General features: G+C 28.0%; 1 protein-coding gene and 1 long non-coding RNA gene across 2 annotated transcripts; one reads left to right on the forward strand and one right to left on the reverse strand.

The window, feature by feature from the left end:
* The first annotated feature begins 1,382 nt into the window (after positions 1-1,382).
* Positions 1,383-16,293, forward strand: LOC123275270. Its single transcript, XM_044743282.1, has 24 exons — positions 1,383-1,460; positions 1,533-1,652; positions 1,729-1,846; positions 2,703-2,982; positions 4,158-4,280; positions 4,372-4,462; positions 4,538-4,559; positions 5,644-5,867; positions 10,964-11,083; positions 11,245-11,362; positions 11,426-11,705; positions 12,244-12,366; positions 12,455-12,545; positions 12,605-12,741; positions 12,824-13,003; positions 14,153-14,243; positions 14,347-14,475; positions 14,566-14,680; positions 14,752-15,013; positions 15,355-15,474; positions 15,561-15,651; positions 15,715-15,851; positions 15,922-16,054; positions 16,126-16,293. The coding sequence occupies exons 2-24, from the start codon at positions 1,542-1,544 to the stop codon at positions 16,180-16,182; spliced, it is 3,153 nt and encodes a 1,050-aa protein (XP_044599217.1). The 5' UTR covers positions 1,383-1,460; positions 1,533-1,541; the 3' UTR covers positions 16,183-16,293.
* On the reverse strand, positions 9,707-10,388 carry LOC123274951. Its single transcript, XR_006511597.1, has 4 exons — positions 10,356-10,388; positions 10,217-10,266; positions 9,960-10,096; positions 9,707-9,904 (listed from the first exon to the last, which is right to left on the reverse strand). It is a non-coding gene; the product is annotated as an uncharacterized LOC123274951 (long non-coding RNA).
* Positions 16,294-23,110: the final 6,817 nt, after the last annotated feature.

Below are 23,110 nucleotides of genomic sequence, written 5' to 3' on the forward strand. Positions count from 1 at the left end.
ATTTGTTTTCCACATTGTTTTATTAAATAAAAAAAAATTTGGAAAATTCCTGAGTTAAAAAAAAGTGTAAAAGACATTTTTTCGAAATGATTAAAAAAACCAATGTTTTTTAATGTTCAATTTCACTTAAAAAAAAAATCATTGATTTTCAAAGCGGGCAGTTAAAAAAAAAGGTAAAAACGAAAAAAACGGTTTTTTTAATACACGGAAAAAAAATAATTTTTATCTAGAAAAAAATTTCTTGGCTCAAGAATCGTTTAAAATAAATTTTAGTTTTTTGACAAAAGAATTTCAATATCTATAATAATAATAAAATATTGGCATTAATTTTGATAAATTAACAAACGAATAGGTTCACTTGAATTAAATAAAAAATAATTAAATAAAAAATTCGATCGATCAATGCAACATTGCTAATCTAATCTATGTTGGCCAAGTTTCAAATCTTAACAGATGTTTAAAAGCATATTTTTTTTCAGTATTCTAACAATACGTTTTTTTTCTATTATTTTTTCTTTTTTTGTTTTCTTTCAGTTAAGTATTTTTTAAGTACATTAGAGTATTATTGTTTTTTACTTCCGTTTTTATATTTTACAAATATGTAATAAGATATTGTAAAAGGACGTTAAATTTATAAATTCATACTCTAGTGACCCTGTTATTGGCCATTGCTGTTGGGTTTTTATGTAAAAAAATAAATAAATAAATTCTTGAGACAAGAAAATATATTCTTAAAAATTATCAAGAATATATATTCTTATGACAAGAAAATTTTCTCAAGAGTAGCACTTTTTTTTTCTTAGTGTAACTCAAAAACGGCTTGCAATGTTAACTGAATTATTTTGACTTGCTACCAAAACGATCTCTAAAGTCCAAATCGAAAAAGCCACGGGAGTACAATTTTCCATAAATATCCCGCTATATCCTTTTTCAAAAGAAAATTAAATATTTAACACTTAACAAGACTTATTAAAAATTCGCTTTGAAGTTACAATGTACGATTTGAAGTAACAATGTACAACAGTTTCCAAGAACAGCTTGTTACAAATCAAAAAACAATAACTCGATCTGACAGAATTTATAACGAAGGTAAGTTTTAAAGAAGCTAGTCTGCGTACACCATCGAACAAGGAGCACATTCAACGCTCAGTTACCGCAATCGACAGTACATTGCACAGTCTTTTGGGTATAAATATATTTCTTCTGGAGCGGTTGGAAAGGTGAGAGCCCTTGGCGCGTAACCGAGAGATCTGGGTTCGATTCCCAGTCTGGGCTGTCTGATTATTTTTTCAATTACGAAAAAATTCCCACTGAGTAGGTCCCCCCTTTCCCCTATCCGTTCTTTCCCAACTCCCTTAAAATTTGCTTTAATATGGCAGTGGCCGCACCAAAGTGAACTTAACAAAATACGCAGCTTCATAAGCGCTGTTTTTTTTCTTTATACTCAAGTTCTCTTTCAGGTATTTTATAAATTTTTTCGGATTGTTAGTATTTTTATTCAGGAATTTAAAATTAAAAAAATAATTTTTTAGACCGGAGGGATGATTGCTGCTACGTGTGACATGCCAGTATTTTTGGAATCGATACCACCAGTTTTAGTGAGCTTTGTGTGTCTTATTAAATTCACTAATTTTATTATCAATGCTGACAAGGTTCATCTGATAATTACAATTATCAAGTATTATAGTGTTGTGCAATAATTATAATAAAATTATTTTTTATCACCAGATGAAGAAGCTTCTTAATACTATGGATTATGATTGGAAGACAATTAATGATCCAGAAGAAAAAAGAATTTTACATTTTTGGGCGACAAGAAGCAGAAAATATAGTGTTTATTATTTCAGTGTGCATTTTTTTTTATTAAAAAAATTTTTTTCTAATTATTAATTTAGTGAAGTCGCTTCAGTTTTTCAAATAATTTTTTTTAAATTTAATTTAAGGCAGTTGGGCCCAAAAATCAAAAATTCAAGAAATATCCCAAACTCCGTATAGAAGTATTTAAATACATAATACACACGCTGTTAAAATTTAGAGACGATTTACCACGTCTAACCGAAGGAAGATAATTGCAATTGAAAATGACATTTTTACACAGCGGTATGGGAAAAAAGAGAGAAAACCGCAAAGTTTTATTATTTTTGTATTGAAGAAATTTTAAGAATTTCACGAAAAACTAATATTACTTAGATTAATACATGTATAATTACCCTACAAAATTCTGGAATTCCCTACCACATAGTTTTTTAGAAATCATTGATAAACTAGTAAAGTAAACAAATAAAGTCATGCGTGGAAGTAAGTGAGCAATAGCCCGTAAGAGAGGTGACACTAGCGAGTGACAAAGACAGCAGTAGCATAAACTATAGGTTGGGAAAGAACTACCTTAATGATGTCACTGCTGTTTAAATACCAACGCGCTTAATTTTTAATAATTTTTTACAATTCAAAATTCAAAATTTGAACTTTGGTGCTTTTTGCTAAAAAATTCGACTATTTTTTTTCAACAAGAACAAAACAAGTTTGAAAATTACTTCACAAATTAAAAAAATTTTAATTATTGTATTTTCAATCCAAAAAAAATCAAATTGACAATTTTGATTTATCAAATCAAATTTTTTTTTCACACTCAAAATTTCAATACTCTATTAAAGTATTCCGCAACATTTCAAGCTAACATAAAATTAAAAAATTATTTCCAGGTGCAGTTTGTGGATCGATGGTCCCCTTTATGCTGAGCCCAATAGTGCCAATGATAATCAGACTTTTTCCCGAAGAATTGATATCTCCAAACAACAGCATCGCATTGATAAGACCATTGATTTTCCGCGTAAATTATTTCCTCAACATAGATAAATACTATCATTTAATAGTTTTTCACTCGATCTTCGGTACACTGGCCTATATCACCGTAGCTGCTGGCATAGACTCGATGTTTTTGGTTTATGTACAGCACGCGTGCGCAATGTTCCACATTATCGGGTATGGATGAAAAATCAACCAAAATACACATGATACAATAGTATATTACACACTTAGGAAAGTAAAGTAAGAAATGTCTCAGATCACATGTAATCGTTGGCCGGAGGCAGAGCCGAGGTCGACAAACGTGATCTGAGGTTTTCTTTTTCACTTTCCAAAGGCTGTATACTATTTTTTAATCCGACGAAGGCGGAAAGCGGCAACTTTATTTACCCGTGCAAAAAAAATTCTGATTCATAATGAATTTAAGATTGGAATTCATATTTTGACACAAATATGAATTAGTTTTGAGATCAATCCAAATTTTATATTAATTTGTAGTTAGAAATTAACATGCCTGCACTGATAGAAAGATTTATTTGTATTAAATAATATTTGTTAATAGTTAACAAATCATTTATTAGATACCACTTTTTAGTATTAAACAAATATTTCTTAGTATTTAAAATGATTTGTTTGTATTTAATAAATCTGATATTCATTTATTAAATATTAATAAATTTTTTTAAATACTAAGAAATATTTGTTAAGGACTAACAAATGGCTTCTAATAAATGATTTGTTGAATATTAACAAATCTTTTTAAATATAAACAAATCCTTCTATCAGTGTGTTGAACTTTTGATCCTGCTTCGGAATTCTAATAAAGATTTAAGAATATTAAGGATAAATTTAATGTATAAAATATTTTTAAGTCTTTATTAAAATTCTGAAGCAGAATCGAAAGTTCTACACTGAAAAAAAAGTTTTTTTCTACCAAGGAAATGTTTCCTTATGGATAAAAAATCGGTATTCTTATGATTAAAATACGAAAGTTTTTTAACTATAAGAATACAGTTTTCTCACTGTCAAAAAACTAGCCTTATAATAAAATGTGGTATTTTAAGGTTAAGAATACCAGTTTTTTTAAATCAAGAAAACTCGAGTAAAAAATTTAGTATTCTAGGTAGAAAAAAAATTTTTTTTCAGTGTACAGCCGTGCTAATTTCTATCTACAAATAAATTTCAAATTTGGATTGATCGTAAAACTAATTCATATTTGTGTCAAAATATGAATTTCAATCTTAAATTCATTTTGAATCAGATTTTTTTTTGCACGGGTAGCGCAGCGAGACGAAAGTTACCATTTTCCGCCCGGAAGGCAAAAAAAATAATAAATATAGTTTTCCACACTGACATCGAGTAAGCCATCTGTCGGACGACGACAACATTGCTATTGACTTCAAGTCTCACATACTGAATGACAAACCTTACCAACAGATGGTCAGGTGTATCATTGAGCACAGTAAGACTCTTGAGTTAGTTAATTTACTTCTTATTATACTTAAAAAAAAAAATATTATTTTTGTCTGTAATTTTTTTTGTAATTGCTGATATTTTTTTATTCAGATTCTCACAAACGATCGAATCAGCAAACACGATCTCATTTTTTCTCCAATTGGGAATGAATATGATCACTATCAGCTTTACTGGATATCAAGTCAATTTTTTTTTTTAATTGCTAATCATTTTTATTAGCAATTATTATAATTAAGAAAAAAAAATTTTTTACCAGGTTGTATCAAAATTAATTGGCCGTCATAAAGATTAGCGGATGAAAGTGTCAGGGCATGTTTGGCTACGTAAATCAAATTTACTTCCTAAAAATCAAAATTTACAATTAAAATTAATCTGATAATTTTTTTTGAGGACAAGAGCTGCTTGGTACTTGACTTCGAGTAAAACACGACAGTTGCTTCAATTATTTATCGTGAGAAGTGCAGTTCCTTGTCAATTGACGGCCGGAAAATTTTACCTTTTGAACATGCAAAATTTCAGCGCAGTATGTAATGTGATACAAGTTTTTTTTTAGTAGTAATTTGATGGGATTACGCTTTTCAGGTCGTTAAAACATCTGTTTCGTATATGATGATCCTTCTTTCCACGCAATGATTAGTAATTTAATAAAAATATTTGGGTTGCTGATATTTTTAATGTTAAGTCATGTTTAAAGCTGAAATTGAATATTAATATATTTTTAATTAGTTGAATATTTTGAGTGTTCATAAATTAGGTTTATTAATATTTTTTTTTTATTAATATAATATGTAGGAGTTAAAAAATGTAATTTTTAAAAAAATATTGTGGAATTAAAACTGCATTTTGTTATAAGCACAAATTGAAGATTTTTATTTTTATTTTAATAATTAAATAATTTAATTAATTTTTCTGGTAAAAATCTTCTAAAAAAAAACCTTATTTTTTAGTAAATTTTTTTTCAAGAAAATTTTAATAAAAATAAAAAAATTTTATGAAGAAAAATTTATTAAAAACTGAACTAATAATTTCACAAAAAAAATTTATTTTAGAATGTACACGCACTAAAAACTGTATTTAGATAGAAGTAAGCTTCAATAAAGTAATTTTTATCAATTTTATTGAGTTGTTCAACAGCTGAAATCTAATTTTAGTAAAAGTCTGAAGAAAATTCAAAGTATAATGACAATAAAGTATCACTTTTTCTCAGTCCAACATCGAAACTAAACACAGAATAACAAATAACAAACTTCGCCTGAAAAATTATAAATTTATAATCGAAAAGTGACTTCTCAGTATAATGTCACAAGAAAAGATGATTGCGTGTGTTAATATCAAACTGTATAAACTTTCTGAGAGAATAAATAATTAGGAGCAGTTATAGTGCATTCAGTTTCGACACGCAAGCTTTTAAACACCGGGACACTTACCCCGAAGTCATCACAATGGACAATACCCTAGACAGTCTGTTACGTGTCAATCGACTCCTTTTGTCATCCCTCGGACAATGGCCGCAGCAAGATCGAGTTTCTAAATTGTGTACACTTACAAGCGCGATTTTCTTCCTTATTACTCAAGGATACTTTCAGGTATTTTAAACTATTTTGAAACTTATTTTTTACAAAGTAATTAGATCAAAAATTTGTTTCAAAAATAAAAAATCGTGAACAAGAGACTTTTAAAAAAATTCTACGGAGCAAAATTTTGGTTTAAAAATTTTTTTGAACTTAATTAAAATAAAAAAAAATTTTTAATTTTTTAATTTTTGAAAAAAGGTAGGTGGAATGATAGCTGCTTGGTGTGACAAGCCAATATTTCTGGAATCAATACCGCCTGTGTTGATAAGCATCGTATGCGTTTTCAAATTTATCAATTTCAACTACAATGCTGACAAGGTTTAAAAAACAATCATTTTTTACAATTAATGATATTTTAAAAATTAATTTTTTTAAATTACCATAAAGTTACATCTATAAAGTTAGCATTGAAACAATCCAGCATTGACCAATATTATCAATAATGACTCGGAATTTAATTAAGTAATAAAATTCTAATTAGAGCAACTAATTAGCACCAAAAAAGCAGCAAATTTATCACCAAAAATAAATTTTATTGCTTTAATATTGATTGAAACTAAATTTTGTTGGTTTAATAATGATCAAAAATAAATTTTATGGCTTTAATAATGATCAAAAATAAATTTTGTTGCTTTAACAATGATCAAAAATAAATTTTGTTGCTTTAACAATGATCAAAAATAAATTTTGTTGCTTTAATAATGATCAAAAATAAATTTTGTCGCTTTAATAATGATCGAGATACTGATATTCACTGCTGGATGAGTCAATGCCAGCTTTATAGATGTCTAAAAATTAATGACAGATGAGATCACTTCTCGAGAGCATCCAAGCCGACTGGAATACTATAAAGGACGAGGAAGAAATAAAAATTTTGACTTCTTGGGCCAAGGACAGTAGGAAAAATTCCATCATGTACGCAAGTACGTCTAAAAAAAATTTATTATCAATAAATTCATAATAAAATAAACTTTGATTTGAATTATTACTCAGCCGCGGTCTACGGATCAATGGTTCCATTCATGCTAGGACCTCTGGTCCCAGTTTTCTGCAAACTCCTGCCGGAAAGCTTGATCTCCTCAAACAGCAGCATCGCCAATGCAAAGCCGGTGATGTTCCATATTGAGTACTTGTACGACATGGATAAATATTATATCCCGCTGGTGGTTCATTCATACTTCGGTACCATGACTTACATCACTGTGGTAATTGCAGTCGATACCATGTTCATGGTCTATGTTCAGCATGCCTGCGCGATATTTGTGATTGTTGGGTACCAAAATTATTCATACAATTTTTTTTTGCAAGTTAGGAAAATTTCTGATGGTTTTTTTTAATTTTGACAGAAATCGGTTGGAACATCTGGTGGACAATGATGTAATTAATATCGACATAAATCCGCGGATTTCCAATGACAAACCTTATCAGAATATGGTCAAGTGTATTATTGAGCACAGTAAGGCTCTTGAGTTAGTTAATTTAAATTTTTTAATTAATAATTTAATTAATAGTAGAGAAAATTAGTGTATAAGATATTAATTGTTTTTATTAGCTATGCTAATATGATTGAATCGGCGATGTCCTTTTCTTTCTTCTTTCAATTGGGGTTTAATATGATTACTATCAGTTTTACTGGCTTTCAAGTAAGTTTCATATTTTTTTAATAATTATTTTTTGTAAAATTATAAAAATTTTATTTATAATTCTGTTGAATTTTTAAAAAATGATATTTTATTTTTCATTTAAATTCAAAATTAATTTTTTTAATCCTTTATTAAAAAGTTGATGTGACGTTTTTATTGTTGTCACTTTTCGTTGCTATGGTAACCACTTTGGCAACGGTTACCATAGCAACGGTTACTATGGCAACGGTTATCATGGCAACGGTTAAATATCTATACTAGTAAATGGAGAGCCGGTTTTTTTGTTCGGTTATACTGCGAAAACTACTGAACCGATCGGAATAATACTTATACCATAAGATGCAGCGTGTTTCGGAAAAGGGTTTATTATATGATAAGTTGGTGATTACTTATCCGAAACATATATTTTTTTGACTTAGAAATAATGAATTTTTATTGTAACTAAATTTATTCTATTGAATTGTCATTTGTTTAAAATAAATTTTTTAATTCTATTGGTTATGTTTATATACTAGGCAGATTTCTTTACTTATGAGACCTGCAATTTCTTTAACTGAAACTTTCAATGCTCATTACAAATTTTTAACTTCTCGCTAAGAAAATCGAAGATTTTCAAAAATCGGGAAGTTATTGTTTTCACCCCGTTTTGCAAAAATCGAGTTTTCATCAGATCTCGACGTTTAAAGGTCATAGGAAGCTTCCCTGACTATCCCCGCGAGGTTGTCACGGTGTCTGTATGTATGTGTGTGTGTGTGTGTGTGTGTGTGTGTGTGTGTGTGTGTGTGTGTGTGTGAAAGTATGTGAACCGCTTATAACTTTTGAACGGCTTGACCGATTTCATCGCGGTTGGTGCCATTCGAAAGAGCTTGACCAAACTTAAATTTTGAAAACTATTTGGACCGATTCAGATCAATAGATTTTGAGAAATCTTAAAAAAACTGAAAAAAAATTTTTTTTCAAATGTGGTTTTTTTGGAATAACTTTTAAACGGCTTAAAGGTTCAATTCCAAAAACTAATCAGCTTTTAACCTCAAAAAACCACGTCGATCGCCACCAGTCCAGTCAAAATCGGTTGATTCGTTCGAGAGATATCGTGAACGAAAGAAAACCGAAAAAAGTGTTTTTTCGGAATAACTCCAAAATTCCTAGCGCGATCAATTCAAAATTTGAGATTCTTTGTGAGGCTTGAAAAACTGCATCGAATGCTTCTAACCGCGTAAAAATCGGTTTATTCATTCAAAAGTTATTGTGGTTTAAAAATTCAAAAAATAGTGTCTTATCAAATCTCTATCAGACTTTTGAGCTCGAAGAGCTTTAAAGGATAGGAAAGCAATCTCTTTGAGCTCGGAACGCTCAAAATAACCCATAAATTGTATTTTTGAGCTCGAAGAGCTCAAAAACGTCATTGGTGCAATTTTAAGCGCCTAAGTATGGAATTAGCGGGAAGTTGCAGGGATGACCTTCAGGGTCAACCGTTTTCCTAATTTTTTTTTTTTCATATCAATTATTATTAATTTTTGTAAGAAAGACACGGGAATGTTATGATGATTGAACATTGAAAGTTACAATGAATGTTAGCTAGAATAACTACATGGATAAGAGGTACATGCAAATTCGATAGAATTGGGAATCTGTGCAATTTAAGACAACGCTCTAATTAAATTTCAAGTCTAGATCTAAAAATGCAATTTTATAAAGCACCCAGCGGAGCGGGTGAGTAACAGCTAATTAATAAATAAAGTTTAAAAAATTAATTAAATCCTTTATTAAAAAGTTAATGTGACGTTTTCATTGTTGTCGCTTTTCGTTGCTATGATAACCACTTTGGCAACAGTTACTATAGTAACGGTTACTATGGCAACGGTTAAATATTAATAAATAAAATTTGTAAAAATGAATTAAATTGTCGATAATAACCATACTGACAGAAGCGCGCTCGATTTTCTAGTCTTATTAAAAAATATATTTGTTTTTCATATAATAAAAAATTTCTAAAGGAATAAAATTGATTGTATGCTTTAAATAAAAATTACGAGTAAAAACTCTAAATTTTTTTTTTACAAATTATTTTTTATACCAATTGATTAATAATTAAAAATTTTGAAAAAAATTATTTTTTGTCAAAAAGTAATTAATTGAATTTTATGAAAAAATTTTTTTTAATTTTATAAATTGATTATATGAAATATAAATATAATGTTACTTTTTTATTATTATTTTATCAGGCTATAACAAAATTAGACCGTCCCGACGAGTCTTTTCGATACGCAACATTCACAATCGCCCAAACCTGGGTTCTATTTTTTCTAAGCTGGCCGTCTCAACGATTGGCTGATGAAAGTACTCGAATAAGCGAAACCACGTTTGTAAAAAATAAAAACCTCTATTTTAGTACAATAAGAACAGCTGAAAAAAATTTTTTTTAATTATAATTATCCACAGGACTAGATCCAAGTGGTACCTGACTTCCTTGAGGTCACGAAAACTTCTTCAATTATTTATTCTGAGGAGTTCTGTGCCCTGTCAATTGACCGCCGGGAGTTTTTACATTTTAAACATGCAGAACTTCAGCTCAGTTGTCCGTACTTCAGTCTCATACTTTATGGTTTTATGTTCAATGCAGTAAATTTATAAAATAACAGTATTATGAAGGTCAAATTTAAAATAGTAATGTTTTATCAAAATTGATTCTGTAAAATTTATAAAAAAATTTTTTACCTAGTTTTCAGGTTTTGTATCCTATAGTTTTTAAATAAAATATGTTTAGCCTAAAAAAATTTTTTTTAATCATTTTAAAATATGAGAAATAATTATTAGATTTATGAAAAAAAATTTTTAAATAAAAAATACTACTCACTTATTTCCAGATTAATTTTTTTCTATGAATGTCGAAGAAAATAATTTCAAATTTCAGAGAAGTAAATTGTCCAAATTTAGATTTAAATTAAACTTCAAGAAAAGCAGAAGCATAATGACAAAACCCAAGTCAATATTCCCCGAAGAAAATAATTTAAAGAGAATACAAAATAATGAAATTAGCATGAAAAGTTATAAATTTATATTTAAATATCTTCTTAGTATTAGCTATAATGTTGAAAATGTACACTAAGGGATATTAATATCAAACGCGCTGTGTACTTTCCAAGAGAATAAATAATAAGGACAGCTAATGCAAGCTTTACTTTTGACACGCGAGTTTCGAAAAACACAAGGACACATTCATTACAATATTCACCCTCGACACATCATCATGAATAATACACTGGACAATTTCTTGCGCTTAAATCGACTTCTCTTGTCATCGCTTGGACAATGGCCGCAGCAAGACCGAACTTCAAAAATTTGCGCGCTTTTAAGTGCCGTTTTTTTCCTTGCGTCTCAAGGATACTTTCAGGTATTTTATTTTTTTCAGCGATTATTTTCTTCTTTTCTAATTAATAAAGTGTTAATTAAATTTTTTAAAAGACTGGTGGGATGATTGCTGCGTTATGTGATCCGCCTATTTTTATGGAATCGATACCTCCGGTGCTGATAAGTGTTATGTGTCTTGTCAAGTTTATTAATTTTAATTACAACGCCGATAAGGTTCGTTTAACCTTCTAAAATCTTTAAAATTTTTTCAATCAATTAAATTATTAATTAAAAAAATTTTTTTTCATAAAAATTGGACGCCTAACTTATAAAAATTTTATTTTTTTTTTAATACTAAAAATAATTAATTTTTGCTATAAAAATAATTATAATAGATGAAAAGACTTTTGGAAACACTACAAGCCGATTGGAATTCTATCGATGATGAAGAAGAACTTGAAATTTTGAATTCTTGGGCTAAAGATAGCAAAAAGACTACAATTATGTATGCAGGTACCCAAAACCTTTGATAATGTTATTGAAAAATTTTTTTTTTTTTAAATAATTGTAATTCAGGTGCAGTTTATGGATCCATGGTTCCATTTATGCTAGGGCCACTGGTGCCGATAATTTGCAAATTTATTCCCGAAAGCATAGTACCTTCGAACAGCAGCATAGCTTCTGCAAGGCCATTGATGTTTCATATAGAATACTTGTATGATATAGAGAAATATTACTTTCCACTGGTTATACATTCATATTTTGGAACTATGACGTATATAACTGTTGTTGTTGCTATTGATACGATGTTTATGGTCTACGTACAACACGCCTGTGCAATTTTTGTAGTTATTGGGTATGATTCTAATCAATTACAAGAAAATAAAAATATTTAATGTTGAAAAAGTAGCAAAATTTCTTTTAGAAAATGAGAAAATTTTGTGTTAGAAATTTTTTTATTTAAAGAAGAATTTTTATAGTTCATTTTGGTATTATTAAAAATATTTCGATATAAATTTGGGTATTTTTACAACTTTATATTTTTTAGAGGTTTTAATCAAATTTTAAATATTTTTTTCCGTGATATTTTTTAATTAAATTGATCTTAAAATAAAAATATTATTTTCAAAATTTTTTTCAAAGTATCCAATCTATGTAAATTATAATTAAGAGTATCAAATTATTGCTATTAATTTTTTATAAAAATTATTTAACCCTCAAAAAGTCAAATTTCTTCATTTTTAAGTTAAAAATTACTCAAGATCTTTACTATAATTAAATCATTAAAATTGAAGCATATTTTCGAAATTTATTAAGAATTTTTTTCCTAATACGAATAGTAGGCGAAAATTAAATAATAATTTATTGAAAAAAAAAATTTTTTTTTCCATTAGAAATCGCTTGGAACGTTTAGTCGACCACGATACAATATTTTTCAACGCCAATCTAGATATTTCAATCGACGAACCTTACAAACGGATGATCAAATGTATAATCCAACACAGCAAAACTCTTGAGTTAGTAAAAACTTCAAAAAATGAATTACTTAATCATAATTGCACATAAATAAATAAATTATGATAAAAAATTATTTTGATAATCCAGATACACCCAATTGATTGAATCAGCAAATTCTGTATCATTTCTATTTCAATTGGGAATCAACATGATCACTATCAGCTTCACTGGATTCCAAGTATGCTCAATTTTCCAATTCTAATTTCCAATTTATACTATTATTAATTTTCATTTTAGGCCGCAATGAAATTCGACCGCCCCGATGAAGCTTTTAGGTACGCAAGTTTCACAATCGCCCAAACTTTCCACCTATTTTTTGAAAGTTGGCCTTCGCAAAGATTGGCCGACGAAAGTGCTCGGATAAGCGAATATACGTTCGTATTTTGAAAATTTTTTCTCCTTAAAAATAAATTTGAATATCAAGGAAATAAAAATTGAATGAAATGGAATTTATAGAACAAAGTGCGCTTGGTACCTTACTTCAATGCGCTCTCGGAAGTTACTTCATCTCTTTATAATGAGAAGCACTTCTCCCTGTCAATTGACGGCTGGCAATTTTTATGTTTTAAATTTAAAAAACTTCAGTGCAGTCTGTAAGTCCTCGATGTCATTCCTCACACTTTTGTTTTCGATGCAGTAATTATAAATTTTTAACGTCTGTAAAGTTACACTAAAAAAGATTCCTAAATCAAAAGAAAAATTTTTTGAATCAAGCAAAATTTAATTTAAGAATTTTTCTACTCAAATTTAGATAAAGTTTTTCAAAATTATTTTTTTGATTCACATGATTTTTTTTTTCTGTGTTGTTTTGATACAATTCAGCATGAACCGACATTATTAATGATTGCTCGGAATTTAAGAAACATAATTATAATTAAAGCAACAATTTTAAAATTCCAAATAAATTTTGTTGCTTCAAAAATCACTCAGATACTTTACAGACGTAAATTTTCTAACATTTTACAATTGTACAATTAATATTTAAGTTCTCGTCCATATTTAAAATATTTAAATAACTTAATCTTGGAAATTTGGAGAATAAATAAAGATATTAAATTATAAAAATTGCCATTTTTATAATTTAATATCTTCATTTATTGTCCAAATTCCCAAAATTAAGTTATTTAAATATTTTACAATTGTTACCGCATCCATCACTCTTCATGCTTTTTTACATTTACATAAAAACATATTCATCTTATATATAACATAAAATTTTATATTATGTAAGTATTAATACACAATTGTCATACTGAATTTTATAATAAACATTTTGTCATAATTATTGTTAATAAAATTATTTATATTGTTATTCCTATTATTAAGCCAAAAAAACTGACGTGAAAATTTGCAATTTAAAAAAAAAATAAATTTAAGTATTATTTAATTTTAATACCAAAGCAGCCGAACAGCAAAAGGTAAATTTTCCATAGAAGTTTCTCCAAAGAATAAAAATATTTTTTCCAAGATATTTGTTATACTTTCTTCTTACTTTTGAAGACAATTCTATCACTATTATATGCCGACTACTGCGCAAGGAAAATGACCTCTGTAACAAAGACCGTAATTCCAAGAAAAATTGTTGAATTTCAGCGAATTTTTCTTACGTGTCCGTCGTTGATATTCTCTTTTGATGACAAGCAATTTAAACGTCTGTCACCCTTGAGCTGACTTCAAATGCAGACATCAGACATAAGGGTTGAAATATTGCGTGATAAAACTTCGAAGAGGAAGTTTTTAAATAATAAAATAAAATGGACTTTTTCAACGGTCACTACTACAAAGGGATGAAGGTGTTGCTGTGCTTGATAGGTCGCTGGCCGTATCAAACTCGCAAACAAAGGGTGGTGATGACCTCCGTGGTTTCTACCTTCTGGTCATACACAATGTTTCACCGAGTCGGTTAAATTTAATAAAATAAATTTTGTACAAGATAAAAGTTAAATTTTTTATAATTAATTTTTAATTTTAATTTTTAGATACTGGTCTATAATCATTATGATAATTATTCAAGTAAACAAGAAGTAGTTATAGAAACAATTTCACCGCTGCTAGTGGATTTTACATGCTTAGTGAAGTACATCACTACTTCCCTCAAAATGGATACTGTTTGTTTTTTTATATCAATAGCTTAATTTTCAATTTTTTTTTTAATTTTTCTAATTGTTAATTTGAAAGTATTTTTTTTTTAAATTTAGATTTTCGGTCTTTTGGAACATATCAAAGAGGATTGGAAAATTTACTCTGGAGAAGAGAAAAAAATACTTGAGTACTACGCTAATTTGGGAAAAATTTTTTCGATTGGTTACGTAGGTAATGTTTGTCAAAATTTGATTCGATAACCATGATTGTAGGTAATGAATAAAATTTTTGATACTTTTCAGCTGCCGTGTATATGGTGACAATTTTGTTCATGACGGAGCCGATAGTTGAACAAACATACTTCAAAATATTTAAAAATATAACTATTCCTAAAAGGTTTTCAATTCCGACCTATTGGGAAACGCCAGATGTTGAAAAAAATTTTTATTATTTAATTTCATTTCAAACTGTTAATACCAACTTCATTATTAGCATCACTTGTGCAAGCGACGCAATGTTTGTTATTTTGTTGCAACATGTTACGGGGCTATTTTCGATTACAGGGTAATTTAGTCACTTATAAGTGAAAAAAATTTTTTAGCAAGGAAAACAATAAATTTATTGAGTCAAAAGAAAAAAATTTTTGAAGCTCGAAGAGCTCAAAAACAAAATAAGTGAAATGTTGAGCGTTTAGGTATGGAGTTAGCGGGAAGTTGCAGGGATGGCCTTTTGGGTCAACCGTTTTCCTAATTTTTTCTATATATTTCTAGTATAATTTTTGTGAAATTCAAAATTTTGAGTGTTTAAATGATGAAAATTGCTATTAAATTATCTTTTTTTTTGTTTTTCTAAAAGCTTTTTCTGCTAACTCAATCATGTTTTTTTTTTTTATTTACTTCTCATAGATATCTGTTGGAAAATATACCAATTGAAGATCTTAAAATTCAAAATGGATCTAAAAAGGTGAAGGACATAGCATATGAACACTATGTTTATTGCATGAAAAGCCATAAAAGAGCATTAGAGTATGTATTACTTTAAAAAGTAAAAAATAATTGAATAAAAAAGTAAAAAACAATTTTAAAACGAACAAAAAATAAAAATTTACTAGATTCGCGGAAAATCTCGAGTCCATTTACGTCTGGTGTTTCGGAATGGTGATAGCTATCAACATGTGTGTAATGAGCATAACTGCAATGCAGGTAAAATGTATCAATTTTTTTTTTTAATTGAAATAATGAATTATAACATTGAATTTTTTTCAGCTTACTACTGGCGCGTCAAATGTATTGCAATCACTAAAATACGGCACATTTGCAGGCGTGCAATTGCTCCATCTTTTTTTCTACTGTTTTTTATCAGAGAAGCTTCTGAGCAGCAGTTTGGTGATACCTGAATGCGCGTAAGTCCAAATTTTTACATTATTTTGTTTGTAAACTAGCGAATAATTGAAAAATTTTATCAATTATAAGGATGAATGGAAAATGGTACCTTTGTTCAATAAAAGCCCAACGGCTGGTAACGATAATAATAAGGAGAAGTCAAACTCCTTGCCAACTTACTGCGGGAAAAGTTCTTGTGATGTCAATGGAGACTTTTACATCGGTAAAATATTTATAATTTATTTGTACTTATTTTTAGAATTTGAATTTCAAGTTTTTGTTTGAAATTTTAAGATTGTCAAAACATCTGGGTCGTACTTCACAATGTTGGTGCAAATGCGAAATGTGTAGTCCAAAATTATAAATTTTAACGCGTAGTACATTTATAAAGTAACTATTCTAAATTATAATATTATAACTATTCAAGTAAATTCATACATACATATTCATGTTTTTTTTTTTTTTATTATTTCATCCCAAATTTGCACAGAATAGATCTTTTTTTTTTATAAAATTAATTTCATTTCGGATTCTTGAATGCTTCATAATCATAAATCAATACTTAAAACTTCTTTTATAAATCAAAAACATTATTCATGATGATACGCTCATTAGATATTTTGAATATATAACACTGCAAAGTCACAATTCATCGAATTTAAGGGAAAATAAACACTATGTAAATAAAATGTTCCCGTTTAAATTTTTAGTAGATTTCATAGAAATCTAACTATTGCATTTGTTCTTATGACGCAACTTTTGAAAAATTTTGCTATTTTCTGACTCAGTTCGTCAAGCTGGTTCAGAAAATGCTATTAGTTCAAAAGTTTATATATAATATACATATATATATATATATATATATACTAGACGACCCGGTGAACTTCGTATCACCTTCATATATTTGTGAAAAGTATAGTCAAAATTTAATACAAAATTCTTATTTACATTCAATGCAACATAGTTATACACTTAATCAATTTAAAGCTTTTTGATGGACTACATTTTTTATCTTTTTTTGCGGTGCGTAAATATATAAAGATGATGGTTTTCCGATTCACGAACACAGGACGTATAATTTCCCATGCAAGAAATAGGGAAACTCCGATTTGATTCCGTAAATTTTCAACGACTGGCCTGGCGATTTATTTATGATCGTCAGTGCGGTTTGAACATGAGATAGCTCGTCCCACATCTCATTAACTGGCATGACCTTAGTCAGGTTGTCTTCTCCTTGGTATTTTGAAACAATAACAATCAAAAGTTCTTACGCACTGACAAACTGATAATAGATAAATAGATTTTATTAATCGGCTTGAAATTAATAATCAAGTGTTTGAAAAATGCATTCATTTTCAACCGTTACATTTCCGCAATCATAAAATCAATTAATTAGTTATGTGATTAGCAAAAATAACATGTATAAAAAATTCTTAGTCCGTTGACTGAATAACTACATGTCATGTTAAGTTTTGAAAACCTTACAATGACTTTTTCCCCGCTGCCAAAGAGACGATTATTCTAAGGAAATTTTTATTAAATGTTATTGAAGTTTAATAGATATGTCCTTAATTTCATGTCTCAAAAAGTCCTAGTTTATGAACAAAAATATTTCTTACATTCTACTCACCACTCTGACACAACCTACATATCAATTGAATTATCACGAAATTCGTTTTTGGTTGAAATCTAATCATTGACTAAGAAAAATATTTAAATCGGTTAACCTTGAAGGCCATCCCTGTAATTTCCTGTATCTCTTGAGATTCTTTAAATTTTATATCTGTAGGAACTGTATTTGAAGAATATGAATTTTTTGACAATTATCACTTCCGCACTCCTATGCGGGGGAAGAATTTCGTAAGATCCTATTCGAGATGATGTCTACATTGTAAATAAAAGATTCCAATCAAACTTCGAGTCCATAAAAACTATCGATTGGAAATGAGAAATTTTCATGGCTAACGCCCCCGCAATCCCTTTTAAGGTTAGAATTTGATGAAATCCACTCTTAGCTGAACTTAACATCATACACGAAGATTCCTACTAAATTTGGAGTCTGTAGAAGTTACAGTTTGAAAATGAAAACTTAACATTCTAACACCCACCCCCGTAATCCTTATTAGGGGTGGGTTGTAAAATCCGCTCTTAGATCATTTCCGCATCACATATGAAAGACTCCACCTAAATTTGACGTCTGTAGGATCTACAATTTGAAAGTTAAAAATTTTCATTGTCAATATCCACCCCCGCAACTCCCTGTGGAGCAAGCTATCGTAAAATTCGTTCATAGATTATTTCTATATCTCTTACAAAAGATTCCTACCAAATTTGGGAACTATAGGAGCTATAGTTCAAAAACCGGAATAATTCATTGTTAACGCTCCCGCAATCCCCTTTGGGGGAAAATTTTTTAAGATTTTTTTTACATAAAAACCTTCTCCTAACAATTCTGACGATAACAAAAAAAAATTTAGCTCAATCGGTCCAGCCGTTCTCAAGTGATGCGTGGACATACATGCGGCATTTTATTTTTATTTATATAGATATATATATATATTTATAAATATATATATATATTAGGGTGTGCCAAAATGTAACTCCCGTGGAGAACCTTTTAAAATTGGAATTTTGAGTTCCGCTTTTAACAGGGGCTGCGTTTGGGCATTTCCTGAGATATTTTGGAGTGAGACGATGTATTTGATTTTCATAGAATTTTTTAACAGAAGCTTAGTTTGGACATTTCCGGTGAAAATTCAAAATTTGGCCGGAAGTACCCAATTAAATCTCCTGTTAAAAAATTCTATTTCAACTTTTGAAAATATATATATATATATATATATACACGATATAACACGGCTTATCCGGACGATAGCGTCTCTAATTCATAATGGATCCTTTCCAAACTCAACATACTTAATTTTTAGACGAATACCAAGGCCAAGTTCAAAGATGAGCTTAATCGGTCAAGTAGTTCAGAAATTACAGGGTTTCAAAATTTTCAAAATCCGAAAAATTCATTTTTTCGCAGATTCTTTCACGCATAACTTTTGAATGAAATAACCTATCGAATTTTTGTAAATAGCATTTTAAAGCCCATTAAACAAGCTGGCTTCTAAATGGTACTAAGAAAATCCATGTTAAAAACATGGAAAATACCAACAAACGTCCAAAATATCAGTAGTTCACCAAAACTATAATTATCTTTTTTTTTTCTTTTTTTTATTTAAAAAATGTTAGTAATAATATATTAAATGTTATAAAATTTAATATTTCATAATAATATTATTCTACTACTCCAATTAACAAAAAAAAAAAAAAAGTGAAAATTCATTAAGTTTATGAAATGATGAATTATCGAGATTTAAAATGATTTAAAATCTTCAATTTATTTTATTATGTTATAATATAATGTTAAAATTTTCTATTAAAATATTGAAAATAAAAAATTCCTAAAAATGAAATAAATGTAAAAAATTTTAAGTCATTATATATAATTAATAAATAAATAAATTATGTTATTATTATTAATATTTATAATTAAAATTAGCTATTTGTGAAATCTACTTCCATTTCGGCTGCCGAATGATCTTTTTTCAATTGCCCTGATAGCCAGTGCTTTCTTAAAAAGTAGTTGATTGTCCGCAATTACCGTTAACTTAATTTAGTTTGCGCTAATTCTTCACTAAATAACATTTTCACAGTAAAAAATTTTGCGTTAAAAAACTTAGTGTTAAAAATTTTGTGTTAAATATTTAACACTTTCATGTGTAAATTTAACATTTATTCTGTTAAATCAACACGAAAAAGTGTTAAATATTTAACATAAAAATTTATAACACAAAATTTTTTGACGCAAAATTTTTTACTGTGTGTAAACAAATTAACAAAAATCTATGACCACAATTTGAATAAAAGTTAACACCAAACTTTTAGTTAAATTTCCTTTCAACTTTACTAAAATATTTGCACAGCAATTCTTGACGTCAAATTGCAGAGTAACTTATAGGCTACTTAGCTAAAACCACTTGCTTTGCTAACTCTTTCCATCAAATTGGCTACAAATTTCGGCAATAGATTGACAGGCAAGTTTCGATAAAGGTACACTGATAGAAGGATTTCTTAGTATTTAAGAAGATTTCTTTGTATTTAAAAAATTATTTCTTAAACATCATTTCTTAGTATTTAAAAAATATTTCTTAGTATTTAAGAAATATGTATATTTTTTAGTATTTAAGAAATATTTCTTAATTACTAAGAAATATTTTTTAAATACTAAGAAATGATGTTTAAGAAATGATTTCTTAAATATAAAGAAATCTTCTTAAATGCTAAGAAATCTTTCTATCAGTGTAGCTATCAGGGTGTTTTATTTTTTTTTTTTTTTTAATTAGAAAAATTGATCACTATACGATAAGTTTATGTAACCTGACTTATCAACATTGTTTCCGTTACCATAAACATAATAAGTATCACCTGCAGGTAATACATGTGTTGTCCAGGTAAGCTACCACCAATCAACAATATACCGACTGTATACTTCATACTTTCTCTTTATTCCTATCCAGGTAATTTACCTGACGGTAACATGGTTCAAATGTACCATCAGAACTTTTCAAAAATTCTCAACTTGCTCAAATTTCAAAATTTTTCATGTAAAAAATTTTTTGAACTCCCTTCTGACGAATTTTTTCGATAGAAAAATAATATTTTTATTGATAAATTTCTAAGTTTAAATAATTTTCTGAATATTAACAAATACAAAAAAAAAATAACTCGATTGCAGAGAAAAATTTTTAAACCAAAAAAATAATTTTTGAAGTTTTATTATTTTGAATCAAGAAAAATTTCTCGATTAAATATTTTTCTAGCTAAATTAATACAACGAAATTTTTTTAAATAATTTTCTTAGTTCATAAATTTTTCTCTGCAATCAAGATAATTTTTTTTCAGTGTTCATAATTTACACTGAGAAAAAAAATACTTTTATTAAGAAAATTTTCTGATAAAAAAATTTATGTTCTTGAAAATTTTCAAGAATATATATTCGTAGCTCAAGAAATTGTTGAATTAATTGAAATAATTTTTACTTAATTTAAATAAAGATATGTTTTTGTTTATCTATTATCCAAAGATAAATATTGATATTCTTCTCTTCAGAAATTCGGCTGCCCAATTTTAAAACACAGTAACTGACAATTTTAAGATTTATAAAAATTTTTCTTGTTAAAAAAAAATTTGCGCGTCTAATTTATAAAAAATTTGATTTATGAATAGAAAATACTTGAATATAAATATTAAAAAAAAAAAATACTTGAAATTTATGTCTAAAAGTTATAAAAAATACTAAAAAAAAAATCAGGTATAAAAATTTTGCAGTTACTGTGTTTTAAAATTGGGCAGCCGAATTAATAATTAATAATAATAGAATATTTGATCGTCAGTGAGTTTCTTTAACCAAGAAATTGTTAATTAAGTGAAAATATTTTTTTTTTTGAGTGGATAATTTAAAAATTGACAATATTACTTCAATTTTTCTCTAATAAAAAAATATACAATAATTGATTCTAATTTTTTTTAAAGAAAATTAAATTAATTATAAGATCGAAAAAAGTAAAAATTAAAAAACAGAAAAGGTGGAAAACTGTAATAAATAAGATGTAATTAAGAAAACGTTGACCTACCAGAGTAATCTTACAATCAAAAAACCATAAAGAGAAGTAACGATCTACCCTGAAAGATAGCAGATAGCATCATAAATTTAATATAGAATTGAGGATGACACTACTATCCACTAATAGCAAAATGCAGATGCAAATGTGTCCTTTTCTACTCCACCTGATCCTCAAGAATTTCTAATTACACAATAAACACATCCATACAGACAGAGTTTCCTCGCCAGGTACCTGCGTAGCAACGAAAAGTCGGAAAAGTCATCAGCGGTCTAGATCTTTGATTTCGGTGGCGATAACTCGTGTTTTCTCCAAGGGTTCCGAGGTCGCGTGCCACCGTTGATAGCTTCTGCCTGAACGCGCGCTACGGCTTTCTTATTTTTTATATTGTATATTTTGTATTTTATATTATATACATTATATATTATAGGTACGAAGAGTTCCGTTGTACATTGTACAGGCGTCTCGTTATTAAGGCGGATGCACCAACATTATTACCGAGTACGGCAGGCTCTATTGTAGAAGCATCTGTCGTTATTCTAGAGACAACTGAAGAAACTGGACAGTCAGTACACAACAGGGAAAGCCGGCGGAATTTTTATCAAACCAGGAAATTTTTAATTTATTTTCTATTTTCTATTACAGCCCTCTTTCTTTTTCGTTCTACACCCTCTGACGCTGTGGTGATGAAAATATTCTATTAAAAAATTTTTAGGTCCTTGGTGTTGATTGATTGATCGAGGAGAGTTTGATTGGAAACGAATTTTTGAGCAGGAGAAATGGGGAGTGTGATTAAAAATGAATTTATTGAGCATTTTTGGTTTTTTATGAATTTTGGTGATTTTTTTAGGGTCGGAGGAATTTTTTTCAAGAAAATTAAGAGTCTTATCAGTAAGTACATGCAATTCTGAGGAAAGTCATTTATGATTTGATATTTTTTTACCCATGCTAAGACAAATAATAATTAAAAGAAAATTTATATGTACGGAAGCAATTTTTGGTAATTATGAATTTGGGGATACTTTAATATTTATTTAAGGGCTAAAAAAATTTTTTTTCAGAAAAATGAAGAGTTTTAACAGAAAGTACATTAAATTCTGAAGAAAATGATGTATGATTTTATATATTTTGACAAATTGAAAGGGTAATAATAATTAAAAGAAAATTTATATGTATGAAAGCGATTTTTAGTAATTATGAATTTGGGGACACTTTAATATTTATTTAAGGGTTAAGAACATTTTTTTCAGAAAAATGAAGAGTTTTATCAGAAAGTACATTAAATTTTGAAGAAAATGATGTATGATTTTGTACATTTTGATAAATTGAAAGGATAATAATAATTAAAAGAAAATTTATGTGTATGGAAGCGATTTTTGGTAATTATGAATTTGAGGATACTTTAATATTAATTTCAAGGTAGAGAAAATTTTTTTCGATGAAATGAAAATTTGTACCAAATTGTACTTTAAATTTTAAGGAAAATGATGTATGACTTTGTATATTTTTATAAATTCAAGGGGTAGTAACACTAAAAAGAAAAGTCAATTTTTGGTCATTAGTTCCAACCATATGTTTCTCAAAAGTTTTAAGACAATTATTATTCT

Source organism: Cotesia glomerata, linkage group LG1 (genome assembly GCF_020080835.1).
Source record: "Cotesia glomerata isolate CgM1 linkage group LG1, MPM_Cglom_v2.3, whole genome shotgun sequence".
NCBI classification, from domain to species: Eukaryota; Metazoa; Arthropoda; class Insecta; order Hymenoptera; family Braconidae; genus Cotesia; species Cotesia glomerata.